At 40.5% G+C, this 19,980-nt stretch overlaps 1 protein-coding gene across 8 annotated transcripts in view; it reads right to left on the bottom strand.

The window, feature by feature from the left end:
• Nucleotides 1-19,980, bottom strand: part of rbms3 (RNA binding motif, single stranded interacting protein) — a 271,775-nt gene that overhangs the window by 209,549 nt on the left and 42,246 nt on the right. For 6 of the 8 annotated variants that reach the window (XM_040121928.1, XM_040121926.1, XM_040121936.1 and 3 more), the window contains exon 3: nucleotides 962-1,183. The exons of 1 other annotated variant lie outside the window; for it this stretch is intronic. In XM_040121928.1, coding sequence (XP_039977862.1) covers nucleotides 962-1,183 — 222 coding nt within the window. Of the gene's footprint in view, nucleotides 1-961; nucleotides 1,184-19,980 lie in introns of those variants that run through there. One more of the 8 variants, XM_040121933.1, reaches the window with a different exon arrangement.

Genomic DNA, 19,980 nt, shown 5'->3' with positions numbered 1-19,980 from the left:
TTACTGAAAAACACCTATATCTGAATGAATGAGCACCTTGATATCACAGGAATAACATAAAAGGAATGCTGCGTGCAACCAAGAGCCAGTGTACAGTGATGATTATCATATCTAAATCCAATCCAGTTTCTTCACTCGTTGCACGCAAGCGCTTCAGGGGAGTCTCAACATGTTGGCAAATAGGCAGCTGGGAATATAAGTTGTGTGTATGTAAGATGACAGAATATCAGTTTCGTAATGGAAAATGAGAGAGAATAAGAGAAAGATTAGTTGTGAAGCCTTGTAAATACATTTATTAGAGGAAGAAATAACAAGAAATAAAACCTCCCAAATCTTTGTTTCCAGCTTCGCGACTGTGACATCAACATGACGACAACAAAATTTCTCAATTTGGCTCGTGTCTGAGTTCAAGTCACACTCCGAAAGCTACATTAGAAAACCAGATCGCACCAATAAAGTCAAATCAAATGGATTGCAGATTAGCAATTAATTCCAAGGATACTGACAAGGGAAGCTGTCCAAAAATGTCTCTACCTCAATTAGTCTCTCCTTGCACTGTTGATACAGAGGATGGATGAAAGAAAACAAATTAAGTTGCAGAGAGGAGAGATGTAGAGAGGTGAAAGGAAGAGATAAAGCAGGGGAAGAAGGGAGGACGAAATAGTGAGAAGTGATATACACTATGAGGGCTTGAAAGAAAAGAGTGTGGGAAAGAGGAAAAGATTAAAGGGAAGAGATAGAAAAGGAGGGGTGGGAGGAGAGGGAGTTTGAGAGAATTTGCTGGGTGCATAAGAGCTTCCCTGATAGTAAGAGTCGTTAATGGACACCAGAGAGAGTGATTAGAAATAAGAAGCAAGACAGAGAGAGCAGGGGAGTATTCTTAGAGATGAAAGCAACAAACAAGCTAGAAGAGAGTGAAACATCAGGTGACAAGGAGAAAGAAGAAATCTGTTGTACTCACAGCTGTGTGGGCTGGGCAGTAGGCGTAGCTCGTGTGCGTGGACTGATGGTGGTGATGCGGGTGCTGTTGGTGGGGTAGGTAATGCTGCAGACTTGCATGGGTGAAGGAGGGGCCACTCCAGGACCCTTCACTACCACTGCTACCAGTGGTCCAACTGGAGCCACGGCTTGAACTCATGGCTGCTGCCTTACTGCTTTGGTACCCTCTCACCGCTGCACTGGGCTGAGGGAAAGGGAGCATAGAAACAAAATAGAGAAGGGAAATGGAAAGAGGTTGGGGAACAGGGTAACAAAAGAGGTTAGTATGGGTGAGTGACAGAGAAGAAGACAGAAACTGTGAGGGAGTGCAGTGATAAATGTTGCTGACACAAATATCACTAGCATAACAGCGAGAAGCCTCCACTCTGCAGCACGCAGGCACCGACAACTGACTGACCGCTCACTGACCTGTATTAAAAAAAAAAACAGGATGTGGTGTTGATCTAAAATCTCCCTACCAGCATCAAGACAGTTCTCACATTTTCTTTTCAACCCAACTCCTCCATTTCCCTCCATTTCTCTCCCAGAGCACCAGATGTTGTGAAACCCCCTTCTGTCACGGTCGAAATGTGTTCTTGCTGAAAAAGTGCTGATTGGTTTGATAAGATGCCTGGATTACAGGGTGGCAATGGGCTTCCTGGTGTGGTATTATGTATTGGGTATCAACAGGGTCCAGGAAACACCAAGCTGAATCTGCTGACAGGTTGGCTTATGCTGCTCTGAGATGGGTTACCTGGGCTGTCATGGCCATTGGAGCACAGAATATAAAAAAAGGGACACGCATTGGCACATGCCAATCCGTGGCACCTTAACAAGACCTAGGGCAAATACTGTAGTATCTGCAAACTACATTCAGCACTGCCACATAGAGTTTGTTTTAACTTGCATTAAGTCTTGAAACAACAGGTATTACTGAATCAGGTAAGTTCAGATAATGTTTGCTACGCTGTCAGTCACACAGAAGTACAGCTGACCTGTCCAAAGAAAACCATGTATTTCCAAATTTGATGATTTTGAATTTTTCCAAAAGACTGTTGGATTAAGGGGTTTTGTATGGCTTGATTCTCCTACATCATATGAAAACCATTGGATTACCCAAAAAAATGAATTATCTCAAGGATGAAAACAGGACTGTTTTTTTTTTTTTTTTTTAAATTGAGCTTTGTTCATGCTTCAGTACAGACTATGCACACATGCTTCTATCTGTACTACAATTGGGGATCTGTGTACATAGATGTGTTCAACACATGCACACTAGAAAACAGGATGACCAACTCATGACAACAAGAAGAAGAGCTCCTTTTGTTGTATTTGGTTGAACAAAAGTTGAGAAAACTTTGGTGTGTGCAAGCCCTTAGTAAGAATAGGACCGAGGATGTGCAATACAGCACTTACATACAATGCATAAAACAACCATCCAGTTTGCTTTACTAGCACATGAACAGTTGGGTGCTTGTAGTGCATACAGTTTACATTGTCACATATTTTGGGCTGCATGTGGATTGAATTAACATTGCATGGACCCTCCTGGCCATGCACATAGCAGCAACCATGAACTGGCCTTTAGCTCATGAAAAGATTACATTTTAAAGATACATGGTGTTTACAGGACAGCGACAAAATATCCTTTAAAAATAGTTACGAACAATTGAGACAACATTTCTTGTACTCACTATGATAAAATGAATCAGATGGTTACAATAACACTCAGACTGAGTATCATTCAAACAACAAGTCTTGACAAATATACTATTTGCTGAATAAATTGTCGTTTTCTCAGCAAATAGTATATTTGTACGATACATCGAAGAACAGAAAATCAGTTGGCAAAAATTCTGCTAATCAATTACTCCTTTCAATCATTTTTCCATGCAAAATTGCCAAACATTTCCCAAAATAGTTTCAACTCCAACTCAAATATGAGAATTTGCTCATTTTCTCTGTTTTACATCATTATAAATTGAAAAGGTTGGGGTTTTGGACTGCTGGTTGACCGAAACCAGCAATATTAAGACACAAACAGGAGTTCTCAAAACTTGTCATGGCCCATTATTCTGTAAAAAAAAAAAATCAGAAACGAAAATCATCATTAGTTGCAGTCCAGGGTGAGAGGAATGTTTAATATAATCACTAAACTGAGTGTATTAAAAAAAAAATCTTCAACAAAAATATATATTTTTTAATTTCTTAATAAAGAGATCTTGATCATTTATGCTGCTCTGATCCTTTTGATTCAGATTTCAGTTTACCCTCAGAAAAAACATGAAATATGATGCAATCTAAAGACCATTTTGCAATGATTTAATTTACATGTGCGAATGGTACACAGAGCAAAGACAAACTACCTTGAATTAGGCACAGCTGTACATCATAAGTGATCATTAAAATCCCCTTTAGTCCCTGTAGGATTTTCACTGAGGTCAGAGGCCATCCCACACAGGGGAATCTGAGGTAGAGCAATAGCAGCAATATAGACTCACAGCTGTGCTTAGAAAGCTTGCCAGTCTCGTATTCTCCATCACAAGTGAACCGGAGGTTGAAATACTAAAGCCAAAGTTCAGCCTAATACATACAATATATAACGACAGGTTTAGGGTTAATGTTAATATAATACAGGCGATGGCCGTTTCCCCCAAAGCACGATAAATGCATTAATACAGTACAGTGTAGAGTCCGCAGAGGAGCATGAAAGAGGCCCACTAGTGTAATAAAACGGTAAGTCCTGGGATTAAAAGAGACAAATATGTGAAGCACTGATTTTGAATCACCAGGTTTTGGACCATGTAAAAATGGAAACTTCAGCTGCAAGAAAAAAAAAATCTCAAGCAAGTTTTTATTTTCTCCTGCATTTGTCAAACACACTGAGTTGTTATTTTCTCTCAGGCCTTAACTGATAGACTTAGTCATTGGGTCAAAATTTGAGAACTCTGTGGGCAGGATATATCATACTAACAATACATCAGCATTTAGAGCTATGCATCACTGATGCAAGTTATCAAGTGCTATAGAGACATCTCAGACTATTATACTGCCAGAAGGGAATGAGCAGGCCCAACTATGGTACATTAAGCTGCATGGCCAGACCGCTACTTAAGCGCAACTATTCACCAGTTCATAGAGTTTAAGTGCTGCTCCAAGCCATGCAACAACCTCCATTGGCCTTATAAATGAAGATTATTCAGCCAAAGAGGAGGCACTTGGAACTATGCATCTATGCAGAGGTGTTTTGTTTAAGGCACTATCTCAAGGGACAGATGCATTTTTAAACATGTTTCATGCATATAAGTTATATGGGGTAAAAGAGTCATTGACGAAAATGTTTAAAGGCTGGGTCGCTATGCTACGTGAGTGACTAGATATTTGCCCTTCATATCACAGGGGTTGGGCTGTGTTTTAACATGAGCCTGAGATCTGAGGGTCTTGGCATACCTTGACTGGAATGCGTGATTTGTCCCCTGACTCAGATTCCTGTCACAGACTTTCATCGGCTCGTCAGAGGGCTACACTCTGCCCATATTTCTTCATTTTATATAAGGGCAAATCGGATCTGGTTACACAAGGCTTTTCCTCCTCTGAGGGGGAATGTTTTACATGCAGGCAAACAGATGTGTGTGTTCGCTTGCTGGTGTCAACCGGCATTGTTTTCACTCTTTTTTTCAAACAAAGGCAAATCAGATCCTTTGTGCTTGTACTACTTTTGTGAGTACTAATTTGAGTTCTACATTTTGGCAGAGAGAACATCTTTGGAAAGTGAGGGCATTTTGGCTGTTTGATGGCTGTTGAGGTTCAAACTTTGGTTTTAAGGTTAATAAGGTTATATTACGTTAGGCTTAGGTTAGAGTTCGCAATGTAGTTGTGATTGTGAAGGCTAGGGCTATGGCATTATAACAAGTAAAGAAGTAAAACCATACACCTTTGGCTAAAGTAAGAGAACTACGGGCTTGACCAGGGCTTGATACAAGATATTTCATTTAGCTTACCATAGAAGTAAAATGTAAGTACTTCACCAAGCCAGTGTGTTATCAGCACCATTTATTACTAAACATGCAAGTTGAGGAGGAATAATGTTTCACCTTCAGCTATGAAGAAGTGAGTGGAGGTTGTGGCTTGATTAATACGCTGAGATGAACCAGAGCATAGCACCTCTCCTGAGTCCATTTCTCACTAGTTAAGTGATTTCCTTCCCTCTCTCTCCCTGGTGACACTGCATGGTTGAGGGTATCAGGGGATGGACCTTTATGAATTACATAACTCGTGTGTCCTCCTCCTCATATGGAATTGGCTTCTTTATACAATGTGCTGCACAAGAGGGTGATAAACCATAGTTCACATCAACCTCAATTCAATTAAGTCGGTGCGGAAGGTTTATTTTCTTGTCCACAGGTGAATTTTTTTTTATTCAGAAACCTAATGCACATTTTTTCATTAAACCGAATAACTTCACAGATGAACTGAGATTTGGTGGTAATGGCAGCGTCAAGACCTTGGAAATGGATGTGAACAAAGTTAAACTGGCCTATCTCTTGATTACTGAACTGCAAGGAAGAAAAACAATGCTTCCTCATTCACAGGAGTAATTTTTCTGTTAACACTGTGTGAACACATTACTATGATGAAACCTCCCCATGAGGTTCCCTCTAAGGAATAATATGGTCACACTGAACAGTTCCTTGCTTTCCAGGAAATATTTTCACCATGAAATCTATAACACAATAGAACAAAAACAAGCTCCGATATGGTGCAAACTGTGGCCTATTGCCGAGAAATCAGATTGCTTCTGTATTACAGATAGTTTTAGAGGAATGCACTTCTTTCTGGCTGTCTGTGTAATTTGTTGTGGAAGATTGTCTACAAAAGACTCTGAACACAATTAAACATACAAAACAAATTCTATGATTTTAAGGTTTCCGCTAGGTATATTGACTTTCTTGGAGAATGAATCATACGCCCTAAGGCAACAGTTTGTCTTCTGTTATTCGTTTGCTATTTTTTTCCTGACAAGGTATCTAATGTACTACTAAACATTAGTCTTTTGTTTTTGATTTTTTTTCCTCCTTTCTCTATGCATTTAATAACACAGTACTCCTGGTCTGTGATTATCTGATTGTCCTGACAGCACTGGGACCCACAGGTGTTGTTGGATACATGGGTACTTCAGGGCAGAAATGATGATTTCCCACAACACAAATCCAAATCCAAATGTCCTGGTTTCCTGTTGGCCTATCTGTGCTTTATCTTTGCTCATCCCTTTTGTTCAAAAAGACTGGAGTGCCGCAAAAAAGGCCCCTTTTCCTGTCTGTGTCATCTCCATATTCCCATTTCACACGACGCACATGCAGAACAGACAACCTCCAATGCAGTGGCAAAAAACCGAGTTTCGCTCAAAAACCCATTTAATCAACAAAAATGAGGTCCCTAAAACATAACAAACGACTGAATAACCAAGTGCCAAGCATTTTTGAAATGAAGGTTGAAATGAGTGGTTTAGGGGTGAGAAGCTTCAATACAGGGACCAGGAAAGTTATCCCAGATGGCATTAGTTTGGGGATATTGTCTTCTAGAGGGCCCTCCACGCCTGGTTGCTCCGTTTGGCCGGCTATGAAAGAGATGCAGCTTTCCTTTGGCATCTCTGATGACTGACTTCCTGGAAGCTGTGTTGCGTGAAATGGCCTCCTCTGTACCATTCGTTCCTCTTTGCCAATCCTCATCCCCTCACACAAGTCACCTTCCTGCTTCCAAGCACACAGCCTTTGACTGTCACTCCTGGCAAAACGCAGCAGACGGAGGTACGACAGACTCTGTGGGTCAACAGCAGTTCCACCTACAATCCCAAACAGCATCCCTGTTCACCCACCCTCATCCTTTCTCCAATACTTGAGGACCAAGTTCAAGCGTAACCAAGGCACCACGGAGGCAGGGCATGTCTGTATTTTGGCACTTGAGAAGTCAGACAGGTTTCAGGCTGCTCTCATCTGAAAAAGGGTAGGAGTAGACAAGTGACAAGTTATCCCAGGGGCCTCCACTCTCACTAGCACCGGGGCAGACAGGGCTGGCAAAGCCAACACCACACACACTGTTTCCACTTGTGTCTTTCTCCCTCTTTTCCTCTCGACTTCTTCTAATAATGCTCTAAGGAAACACTTCTGCGATCTAAGATGAGAGTCTTGAGGGACATGGTGTAGGTGGTAACCAAGGCAACTGGGTCAGAGGGTGACATTAAACCCAGGATGGCTGACAGCCACTCATACAAGCAGTACAGTACTGTACTTGGGATCAACTGTGCTAAGTTTAGAGTGTGGTGTGTACTGTTAAGATTCCTACACTGCCCTCAGTGTGACTTTAAAATCTCTATTGACTGGAGTCCCCATACAAACTGGAGTAACCCAACCTTAGATGAACAGGATACACAATGTACCCATCTTCAAGTCATGTACTGTTTTCAATTTCAAGGTATTAGGTGGCACGATACGCTGTTTATATATTCCTGCTCGCAGTAGATAGTTTTCATACCAAATACTGCTGTGAGTCTTTTGAGGTGTTAAAAGAAGGGAATAAGATGTGAAGTGGAGGTACACAGGGGGCACACAGAGAAACAAAAAAAATAAAAGAGGATAGAAGGAAATGTATTTACTGAGTGAGTCTGACCTCAGAGAATCTTTGACAAACAATAATATGACCCTTCCACACTTGTAGCTCTAAGTAAACCTCAAAACTTTCTGTGTCTGTTATCCTTCTCTCCAAATATTTTCCTTGGCCTGACACATGTTTATGCTCTGATGAACCGTGAGCCTGGGGACTGCTGCTGTGAAGCAGATGTAGGGCCCCAAATTTGCATTTTGACATCCTATGTGAAGTAAATGGAAAGACATGGGGGGTGATCAGACTAACAACCAAACTCACTTGATCAAAATTTCCTGATTTCGATAACACCCACAACAGGAAGACAGATACCCCAAGTACTCAGTTCCACTACCTTCCCTCGATCTCCCACTATGCTTGGACTAACAAGAAGCAGCAGCATCCACACCCTCAGTGGAGAAGGGACATAAACATTTACACAGGGGTACTTCAGGGTGAGATGAAGGCCTAATGCTGCAGGACAGGAACTGGTGGAAGGATGGATTACACAGTGCTGATATTTTAGCCAATTCATCAACTAGCTGATTGACAGAAATTTAGTCAAAAACAATTATGATAATCATTAAGTCAATGAATATCATTGAGTTTTGGTTAGTTGAGCATACAAAACAAGCAATCTAAAATAAAGGTCTTCATGGGTCCTCTTAGATTCTAGTAACCATGCCCCAACTTGAGGCAAATTCAAATAAATTTTTGTCTAATTGAGTCAGAGTAGGTCCTATTGCTGCACATCATGGGTCTGTGTGTCAATATGTCTAACACCTCAGTGGATCCAAGGGGACTCAATTTTAGGTCCGATCACATGATGAACTATTGTGATCGGAGAGAGAGATCTGTGAAGTGCAATGAAAAAAGACTGTCCACCCAGGAAAATACGGCAGCATCCGTCGTTTCAGCAATTGCCCCAAAACACCATATGAATATGTTCAAGTGGGTTATACATCAGGTTTAGGTAGACTTTCTACTGGTCAGAAATGGACCTACACTGTACTGTTGTAATGTTGAAGACCACTGAGCTGAAGACCTTGGGCTCTGGGAAACTGTAAGAAACCTTTTACAATTTTAAATATTTTATACACTAAATGATTGCGAAAATAACTGACAAAAAATAACACTTCAAATAATCATTATTTGCAGCCATAGATTAGACCATCTAATGGTAAATTATGGAATATGAAGTGTGATCCTCATCGTAACTTACTTAAGTTTCAGTCATTTATCACTAAATGCAAAAAAGAGTAAACTGTAAAAACCTTCCACTGACTCTTACATACTAATAACACCAAATATATGTTTTGAATCACAGTAATCTAGGATGTAATGCACAGTAATTCAACATGAGACAGGCTGTTAATGTCTGCTGCTGAACTATGATTACAGCTGTTTACCCACTGGGGCAGGAAAGTTGTGTCTGAGTGGATCACACCTCCAGACAAATGCTTTCATACTGACATTTTAGTCCTCTTCTTATGTATGCTTTTTATACACCCACTTTCTGGCTCCATCATTTTGTCTGTGCACCTCACTCTATCACTGTTTCCCTTTTTCCCTCTCTCTCTTTGTCTCTGTATGTCTTTCCACCTTTCACTTTCTGCCCAATTCTCTCTCTCTCCCGCTTTCCTTCCATCACTCTATAAACTGTGGAGATGATGGATGTCTCTGATTGCCTGAGGCCTGCGAGTCCAGCACACTAAATCCCAAGTGCTGTTCTGAGTTTTGTGCCATTAAAAAAAGAAACACCTACATGATGCAGAAATAGCTTCACATGATCACTAAGTAAGTAGAGGTCTGTATGGTTATAGAAAGCTGTGGTAAAAGATTACAGAACATATGTAGGGTGTTCTTAATTAATACTAAATCTATAACAAACACTCCCACTTTGTTTTACCAGTTAATATCTGCTTACTGAAAATGTAAAAGTGGTTTCCACACTACTTTTAGTTAACTAGGCTTGTCACTGTAAAGTTGTGTGAACCAAAATTGGAAACAATTGGAAACTACTTAAAGCTGCAAGTAGCCTTGACGATTGCATCTGGAAGCTCAGTGTTTCACCAGAATGGACAATTTAGTCATTATATGGTTGATAATATCCGTGTTTTTGTTGTTGTTGTTGTTGTTGTTGTATTACCCATGGGAATACTTTGTACAGTGGGCAAGCCTCGCTTGAAAGTGGATATTGCTGGACTTTTGGTTAAAATTGAGGTCCATCTGACTACCATCAGTTACCGCCAGACATCGCAAGAATACCCTGAGAAGAGACAGCACCAAAGCCAACCATAAGTGCATGGCACTGGCCGGACACAATAGCTCGAGCCGGACACAACATTGCTACCAAGCAACATCTTGGAAAATGTTTGGTCTCTAGTAAACAAAATTGATGATGTCGGACTTCAGATTACTTATTATTGGACAAAGGAATGCAATATCACAATTTTCACCAAAACATGGCTTAACAACAACATTCTAGATAGCATGATTGAGCTGGATGGGCACCATACCTTCAGAGCAGACAGGAGAGCAGAAAATACCGGCAAAAGCAGAGGTCGGGGCGTGTGCATCTTTGCAAGTAAATCTTGGTGTAAAGAACTTACTGTTGTTGCTAGTCACTGCCCTGCTTCTCTGGAGTTCCCGAGGATAAGGTGCACCCACAGGGAGTTTACAACAACCATCATAGATGCAGTCTATATACCACCAGATGCTAATACTAATCTGGCACTGGAAGAACTTTGTGCTGCTACCAGCAAGCAACGATCATCCCAGCTCGAAGGAGCTTTTATTATTGCTTGGGACTTCCATCACAGCAACTTGAGGACTGCACTTTCCAAATATTACCAGTATGTCTCCTGTCAAGACAACAAGACAGTTGCTTACAAAACAATCACCCCCCCGCCTTTTGGACAATCAGACCACTTTCCTATTTTCGTGCTCCCCAAATACAAATGTTCAAATCATAGTTGCCAATCCATCAGATGGATGTCGAGATATTTCACAGGAAGTTAAAACCTTGACCTTCTAGTTATGCAAGGGTAAAAATCAGGGGATCACCAAAGTCTTCAGGATTCATCCTCTTGGGACCATGAATGTCCGAAAAAAAAAAAAACTTAATGACAATTAATTTCGTTGTTTTGATATTTTAGTCCGGACCTAAGGTATTTTATCTTGATATAGATTTTAGATCATATCACTCACACCTTGCTGCGATCATTGTTTTACAGTATATTCAAGAATATACAGTAAGCCATGTAAAATCACAATAAAATGAGTGGTGGTATGATAGAAAGCACAGATATCTACACAGTGTAGCTTGCCAGAGGACAAGAAGCACTTAAGTATAGCCGTGTTTCTGTCATTGACGCATCTGTCCCAGTGGCCAAAGTGAGAAGACAGAAGAGGAGGAGGGATGGGGGGGTAAGATGAGAGGAGAGAATCATGGCTTTGAGGTGACGTAGAGTCTTCCATGGCAGGCTCTTGTTTGTTTTTCAGAGGTTGTTTAAGTCTGACTCCTTCTGTGTCTGAGTGCTGAACGTCTGTTAGAAAGAAAGAAAGAAAGAAAGAAAGAAAGACAGAAAGACAAAGCCAATGAGGAGGGCCTTGCACAGTACCCCCCCACACACACACACACACACACACACACACACACACACACACACACACACACACACACACACACACACACACACACACAAACTTCTGCAGTGTCCTTGGCTCTGTGTTCTCTCCAGATGGACCCTGGTTGCTGCAGCACCTCTCAGGATGACGTGGACCCCAGCTGTCTACTGCTGCTGCTGGTATTTTTAGGCCTGTACCCACTTTCCACCTCAAAGAAACCTGATACCACCTTCAAACATATACATCTGTCAGGCATAGCGGACCATACTGCGCATCAGAAGTGCAGGTACAGAGAAAAAAGTTGTTTATTTATATTGATGACAAAAGAAAATGGGCAAAACCAGCTCTTAATTGTAAAATCCTTGTGTATTTATTGTAATGGGGATTCTGTCATGCTCGATTTTAACAGATCATAGGCTGCTGAGCACATAACACACTCAAAAGAAACCACACACACAAACAGAAACACAAAGTCGTGCAGACATGCATACATATTACTCATATGAATGATAACACCAAAGGGTCAGGATCAAAAGATGGACAAAAAAATGTCACTCTTCTGCAAACAGTTACTCTTTTCTCCTCTAAGGCTTGAAATCTCTTTTTTGTTTCATTGTCTCCGTCAGATCCCTGCGGAGGCTGGAAATTAAGAATTAAGACAAGAGAACAAGAAAACAAACCAAGTTGCAACCAAGTTGGAGAACACAGCAGTCCTCCAATAACAACACTTCTTGATAAAAGTCTATTTTCTCTGCACACTGTCTCCACATGATGTTATCATTTTTCTTTAAATTCAATAAAGTCTTCTCTCGACGCTCAGATGAAAAAACTGTATAGTTTTGAGATGTGAACAGTTTTGTGCAAGTTTCCCATATGAGGCCGCCTTCTGCAATATGACTTGCTGAAATGCTGAGGATGTACTGCTGAGAGAATCCGTTATGAACACAGATCATTATTAAACCTCTGTCTTTGTTTTGATTTCCACTAAAGAAGAAAAGACAATTATCCGCTGAGCAAAGAAGAATTTTTTTTTTTCTTTGGTTAAGAGTTGGATCAAGCTTTTATGATCAAATTCTTCCTATTTGTGAAGGTTTTTCCTCGGCAATAATAAAGTAAACCAATTTGTAGAGGACACGCGCAAGCATCTTCTTTGCCTTGACTTCGCATTGACCTCAAATGTTTAGAAAGGATATGAAAAGGTCAGCTTTTTACTTTTTAATACAATGTTAAGCACAAAATACAGTAAACCTGAAAATAAATAGGTATTGTGTGAATTTTTATAATTCTGAATGTGAAGACCAAGCTACTTTAGTGAAGTGTTCATACTCCTTTTAGTGGAGTTCACTGTCAAATGAAAAGTGCACATTGGGCTTCTTTATAATTCATGGGAATGAACACCTTTACAGTGGAGAACGATTCCACAATACATCATATCTCACGCTCTATCTCCTGCTCCGTTATCGCTTTATCTCTCTAATTCAACATATGAAAGACAGGATGTAAGGGAATGCAGTGAAAAACAGAGTGATCCCGCCACTCTGCACCCCAGTGGAGCATAGCAAAGTATGCATGTAGAGTCATAACCACATTCCAACTCCTCTCTAGACCACTGACACAAGGACATGTCGGAACAGTGGCTCTTGGCCCCCCCTGAGAAAGCTAGACAGCTATACGCTCACTATTTTGAAAGGATTGTACTGTAATACCAATGCACCACCACTTGTGTGGTGTCTGAAAGGGGAACTTGCTTTTTCTCCTTTCAACCTCCACACAAGAACAAGATCAGCCATTTAGAAGTGCTGGTAGATATTTAATAATCTGCTCAAAGACACTTCAGCATGAAAATAAAGTCTTGCGGGGAAGAGGAACTTGGATCTTCAGGTTAAAACAGTCTCACAAAGCACCAAGGTCCTTAGTCCCTTTTCACACCTTCAGCTTTACAGGCACTATCCAACTAAATAGTTACGGAAGATGCAGTTAAAAGCCCTAAAAGCACTCATTTAAGCAAGTAGCAGTGGCACTTGAACTTGTGTGCATTCAGTAATTAATTAAGTTAATTAAGTGTAAGCACTCATGTGCCCGCCCTGTGGCGATGGAGCGCAAAGTGAATATTTGCTGCTCATGGTGTTGGTGACAGTCCTCTATACCAGGAGCGCGGCTTCCTGCCTCCTGCCACACTCACATGAAAACATACTCCTCTGGAATAGGAAATGACAGGATGCTGAGTACATCACAACAGTCACAAACACAAATCACAGGGCCCGAGAGGATAAATAGGAGGCAAGAGATACACATTACCACCACAGCAGCCTAAGATAATGTATAGGGTGCAGTTTCTACACAACATCCACACCAGCGGCCAAGTAGCATGCGTGGCAAAAAACCAGGACAAGCTTTGTCCAGATGTATTTGTAAAGGATCATCATAACTGTAAAATGCAGACCTCTGTGGAATTACAAAAAGCAGCAATGTTTAATTAAATATATACACTGAACATTGTTGAGTAAGAGGTTTTAAATCCTTACTGGTTAACTTGGCAAAGGTTATTGCTTATTGCCACTCATCACTGGTCAAACACTATTTGGACACATATTTTAGTCATACGCTTATTCTTTTGAGTACATTGTGTTCTACAGTATGAGCTGGTTGATAGATCATCTTAAGTGAACTTCATGTCATGCACAGTGTGGAAAAGACTGATGTGTCAACTAATGAACATCACTTTCTGCTCCTGTCATCATGTGTCAGGGGCCAAATGATTTGGTGCACGCTGGAGTGTTCACCAACATTCAAAAAATGGCCAGACTAACAATAAATCAGAAAACAGCAGGGAGGGTGTTCCCAGGAACACTGAGTCAGCTTGAGAAACTTCATGATATATGCTTGTCTGAGCCATCAATCTCTGTAATTTAATCAGAAAAACAATAATAGCCTACGAATCCGAACCGTCTTCTTTAAGTTCGTAGGGTCTAATGAAACTATGATTTGGGGTTTTGGTTTATGTTTGGTGGTCAGTTTTCACTCGCAAGACACTTTTCACTGCACTGCACAACACAAATCCTCCTACTGCAGCATGTGTCCTCTGGGGATGAGAGGGGCATGCAGGCAACTGCAGACGGAGAATCACAATTTACACATATCCCGCAACCTGTTTTATATAGCTTCCCAATATATGAAAGAGTGGAGTAGTTTGCTGCATCACTGAATTGACTTACTATTAGTACGCATATGTAGCAGGGTATAGAGTTAATGTTCATGTGTAAGTGCTATAATGTGTGTAGGCCCCAATGTGCAGAAAGTAATAATAAAGATATTGCAATAAGGCTTCTGACTTTAAATCCCTCTGAGTTTCCTTGTTTTTCCATCTCACCTTATCAGCCAAACCAGATCACAATGCACACTCAGACCTCTTTTTATACATTCTGTCTCTGGCAGATAAATGAGTATGATTTCTTTTGACAGCTCTGGTATGGAAATTAAGCTGGAGGGTAAGAGAGGTGACATGATATAGACAACAAAGAGTCAGAGAGAAACAAGCAGCCCCTAAAGTGAGATCCAAAAACAAGAGTCTCGTTGATGTGTTAACCTGTCAAAGTACCAAAGGAAACTGAAATGACAAAAAAAAGGGAAGCAAAAAACAACCCAGACAAAAAAGATAAAGACATGATATATGGATGCATATGAAGCATGCTTTTGGACATGCAGGTTCACACAAAATCACCCTAAATGTAATACAAGCAACACACTGTTGTTGGGTGAACACACAAAATTCTGTTTTTGGGAAGGACTGCTTGACGGTTCAGAAACAGCTATTTGACAAGGGAGTTCAGAAACAGAGTGAGAAACCGCATTCAAAAAATGCAGCGTGTGCTTTCAGCTCTGGAATTTGACCTTGTGTGGCCAAATCACTTAACACAGCGAGGCCAGAGAGTGTATTAACTTGCAACATAGAAGCACTGCTACGGTTTTTACTAAATATGTCCACTAGAAGGTCATTTGCCAGAGCCACAGAACCTCACAAATCGACAACAACAGGCCCTCACAGAGGGAGCTCCCCCTGAAGGACAATGGTCCAAAAGACGAGGCCAGGCCATGGTGGTGTTAGGCACTCAGGTAAATGCTAAGGTCACAACTTGAGGAAACGCAAGACATCCATCTAATCTTCCCTGCTTAAACGTATTAATCCATTGCTCTTCTACATCACACAAGAAAGCACTTGAGCAATGAAGAGAGCAGCATAAACATCATGAATCATTAAAGACAATAATAGTGAATGGGTTGGGTTGGGGAGAGGATGAGCAAAAGAGCAGCAGTTTATTTTTATCACAGAAATTGTAGAGAAATCCATAATAAAGTTAAAAAAAAATACAGATCCTGAGGGATGGTGACATCCAACATCCTCTGTATTTGATAAGGTTCCCTGAATAAGGAGTTGGGACTTCCACAGTAGCAAGGGCACATTATGCCTTGACAGAACCAGTAGGTATCCAGCTGACAGATGCAGAGTTGAGGAGTAGAGGACAAGTGTATTAGATACAGCTGTGAACACCAGCCTCCCATACAGCTATGAAACCTCCTACAGGTTGAGGGAGGTGACTAAAGTTGACAGGGACGCCTAATGTGACTTTCATTAATGATACCCAACAGGCCAGAGGCTGAGGCAGGCCAAGCCCAAATTGAAAAGTGCTGAAGCATAGCTGTGTCGGATGCCCAGTTTCCTAGCCCCCCAGACTGATTGAATTCCTTCCTCACCCTGTGAAAGAATTTCTAAGCTTTGCTTATTCCCCTATCAAGCAGGTGGGTTTGGCTGGTTGGGTTTCTAACTAACCTGTCATGAACTGCCACAGTCGTGTAAGTAAATGTTACTAACAAAGAAGCCCATAATCAATGGAAGTTGTTACAAATATAAAGAAATGTTGATTTTATCCCAAATTTGAAAGACATCATGTAACAGTAAAAGAAAACTCTGACTAAAAGGGCCTCAAACAGAAGACACACTTTTTAATGATACTAAAATAAAAATGTTGAGGACTGAATAAATAAATAAATTACTAAATAAAAAACTAAATGATTTCACTCACAATTAAAGTCTGGGATCTCTGCTTTGGAATGTTGAATATGTAGTGTATACATTCAATGGCTAAACTGGAATACTGGTAAAACTACCTTCTGTGTTCTGTAGTTTTTCAAACATCAACTTTTCAGGGGAGTGGTCAGGAAGTTGAGTATGAAGATGTAGCATGATGCACACTGAAAGAGCAGAAAAAAATGTTTGCATAGATGCAATGACGGGACATTATGAGGTTTCAGGCTGTACAACTGTAGCTGCTAATTAGAGGCAGATTCTAATACAAAAGACTTCTCCAGCATGGAGGGCCTTGTTAACTGACAGTCCAACCTGAGTGCTCCGGCTGAGGGGTTGGCTGGCTGCTGCAGACCTGTCTTCCTTCACTGACATCGATAGGGGCTCCACAGGAGGGTGAGGAAACAATGGTGTTGACAAGCAGTATCAGGCCTAGCAGCATGAAGGCAGGGCCAAACGATTCCATTTCCCAGCCAATTCCATTATCAGGACACACAGACTTTACTAATGCCTGAAAACAAACAATACACAAGCATCTTTCTAATTAAGCCCTTGAGTAGCGCTGCTTAGTGCACCGGCATATCTGTGTTGGATGCCTGCGAACAAGCTGATTGGATTCATGAGCACTTTTAATGTGCTCCTGTTTCCTCCCACGGGCCTCTAGAAGACTCCTGACTGAATTCAATGGCCCATCCAATACTTTGCATGTTTGAAGCCCTGAGAGGCAGATTGGGGTATTGAGGCTGTCAGTTATATCTTCAGCAATCCACCATCTGACAACAGCCCAAGTTGATGATAATGTAGACTAGGACTGAAAATGTATGTCAGAAATGATTATCTCTATGTATTGTGATGCTAAATATTGTACTCATGATTTTTTTTTACACAATTATTAGATGCAGTTTTAGTACACAAATGTACAGTATTTATATATCTATATACCTAACCTCAACATACAGACGGGTGAGAAATTAAAGGAAAAACCTGAAAAATTAGTGGAGAAACATGACGACGATTCCCACATCCATAGGGCACAAGGGGGTCATTGAAGGGTTTGATGAATATGAAAATGATATGAATCATATGCTATGGCCTTAGCAGTTACCAGATCTCAACCCAATTGAACACCTATGGGAGATTTTGGACTGAGGTGTTATACAGTGCTCTCCACCACCATCATCAAAAAATCAAATGAGGGAATATCTTTTCGAATAATGGTGTTACATCCCTCCAGTAGGGTTCCAGAGACTTGTAGAATCAATGCCAAGGCGCATTGAAGCTCTGGTGGCACGTGGTGGCCCAACACCTTACTAACACACTTTATGATGGTTTCTCCTTTAATTTTTCACCATCTGTATATATTCTGCCATCTTTGAGCTCGTATTAGCTAAAGGCATAAAGTTTTTTTATGTCTATTGCTATTTTCCTGACCTTGAACCAACCTTTCGGTGTTTTCATGCCCATCTCAAGGGTTGGTTGGAGTTACTTAACTGGAGTAAGAAGTACTTGCATATGAGGCAGTGTAAAATAGATTGAGGGAACTGCTTACACGCATTAGTTCGGTTAAACTGGTCCAAACCATTTCAAAAAGGTACAGTACATATTGTTGCTGGTTAGTTTTGCTCATGTTGAGGCTGTTTTTTTACAAATGAAACAAGGTGAGTAACCCTGAAGTTATATGGACTGACAGGTAATTCATACACTGGACAGTTTTGTGACTGACATCCTGCATCAACAGCACGATATGGATCCAAAATCAAATTCTTGTGACAGACGGCAAGTCATGCTACAATTTGGTGAACCCGATGTGTTTATTCATCTCTCTGCTGACACAGAGCTCACAAAGTAATAACTGATTATGAACATTATTAGTTAAGATTGCAACTTAACCACATTTCTATGAATAATAATGACCAGATAGAACAGTGGGTAGTTACTGTAAGATTGCTACATTTCACTTACGTTTTAAAATGGAACTGCCAAAATAACACAGCACCAGAATTCACTTGGTAGCAGACCAAAAACCGCTCCTTTTCGGGTAGTATAGAATCCCTTGCTTAATCTGTACCAATTTAATTGGCAGCTTTCACACCAGCAAAGACCAAACAGGTTAGCTGTGAACACACCCTGATAGAATTGTAATGTAACTATTGTGGTCGGTTAAGTTTGAATGTCAGTAAAGTAGTCTGTTCTGATCTAAAAGTTGCGTTTGCAAGACAGGGACGGACATGAGGTCCCAGTGACCTTGACCTTTGACCCCCAAAATCTTGTAGCCTCAGTACGTCCGTATGGATGTAGGTATGGACCATAAAAGATCTAAACCAAAGCAGTTGTACATTAAGACAAGAAAAGTAGTAAGAATAAGAAACACTACTTCAAAATCAGAGGTCCTTTCTGACATAAGAGATGTGGATTCAGCTGAGTCCCACTTTTACTGCATTCTAAAAAGGTTGAAAATGAGAGCAACACGTTATCATTCTGGAGGGCTCTCTGTGTTTTCACAAAGATTAAGTTGTTAATGACCAAAGACCAAGAGAGAATGAGGGGCACAAAAGAGAGATAAACAGACTGAGCGAAATAGCCTAAAAATGGTCATTTAGCAAAATGCTTGAAAGAGAAGTGGACTCACAATACCCCGAGGTGATCGAAATTAATTAAATGTTGCATGGTAACACGCATTCATACTGTCCGCTCTTTTTTAGATTGAAGCAAATTAATGAGGTGATAACCTAAGAACTCTCTTTGCTTTTATTTTGAAGATGACCATTCCCGTTAATGCTTAATTTGATGAGACAGAGAGTGATACACAGCAGTGATGGTTCATATCTGGCCTACTTGTAATTCTTTCCTTTTCAGTTAATGAATTGTGCACCTCCAAGGCTCGAGTCTGCATGAGTGCTTGAATTGACAGAAGGAGGTTTTCCTCTTCTTGAAGGACATTATTGTATCTGGGCATTGTCTATACTATGTATCAGGTTAAACACTAAAATTCACAATTTACAAATACATCTTTTAAAGAAAGTGATCTAATGCTACCGATAAAACAGTGCGTAACGATGATAATATAAACGGACTATACAAGGTTTCAAGGATGCCTTTGTTGGATTAATAACATTATAATGCATTTTATCATTATTAGCTTGTTGAAACAAGTTGGACCGAACACCCAGAAGTGTTGGTGGACTGCACAACCAAGACAGTCGATCTTAATACTGAACATTCACTGATTTGTTTTTATGATGACATATAGTAATCTGTTAATGCACTACTGATCAAAATGTTGTTTATTAATTAGTTTTAACATTAAACTATTTGTATATGGTCAACACAGCTTAAGAAGCACAGGAGCAGTCGAGCTTCCTGAGCATTTACTTAATATGAAAAGACCTTCATCATCCATTTAAAGCCATGTTAATGTAAGTACTGTTGACCCCCATCCAGTAGTTAACTTGTGTAATTTTTCAGAAGTACAATGAATCAGCTTTAACTTCCACACATGTATTTCCTCAAAGTTCATCCTAAAGTTCAACAACTCTCTCCAGTACATCTTTGCATACAGGGCTGAGCAGTGGAGTGAACAGTGTGAGTCATCTGGATTATAGCTATTGTACAGAGGAAGTACACAAAGTACACACCACTGTGAACCTACA

The sequence above is a fragment of the Xiphias gladius genome, chromosome 24, assembly GCF_016859285.1.
Source record: "Xiphias gladius isolate SHS-SW01 ecotype Sanya breed wild chromosome 24, ASM1685928v1, whole genome shotgun sequence".
Classification (NCBI taxonomy): Eukaryota; Metazoa; Chordata; class Actinopteri; order Istiophoriformes; family Xiphiidae; genus Xiphias; species Xiphias gladius.
The sequence above is the reverse complement of the archived record's forward strand: the minus strand, read 5'-3'. Positions and strand labels throughout refer to the sequence as shown.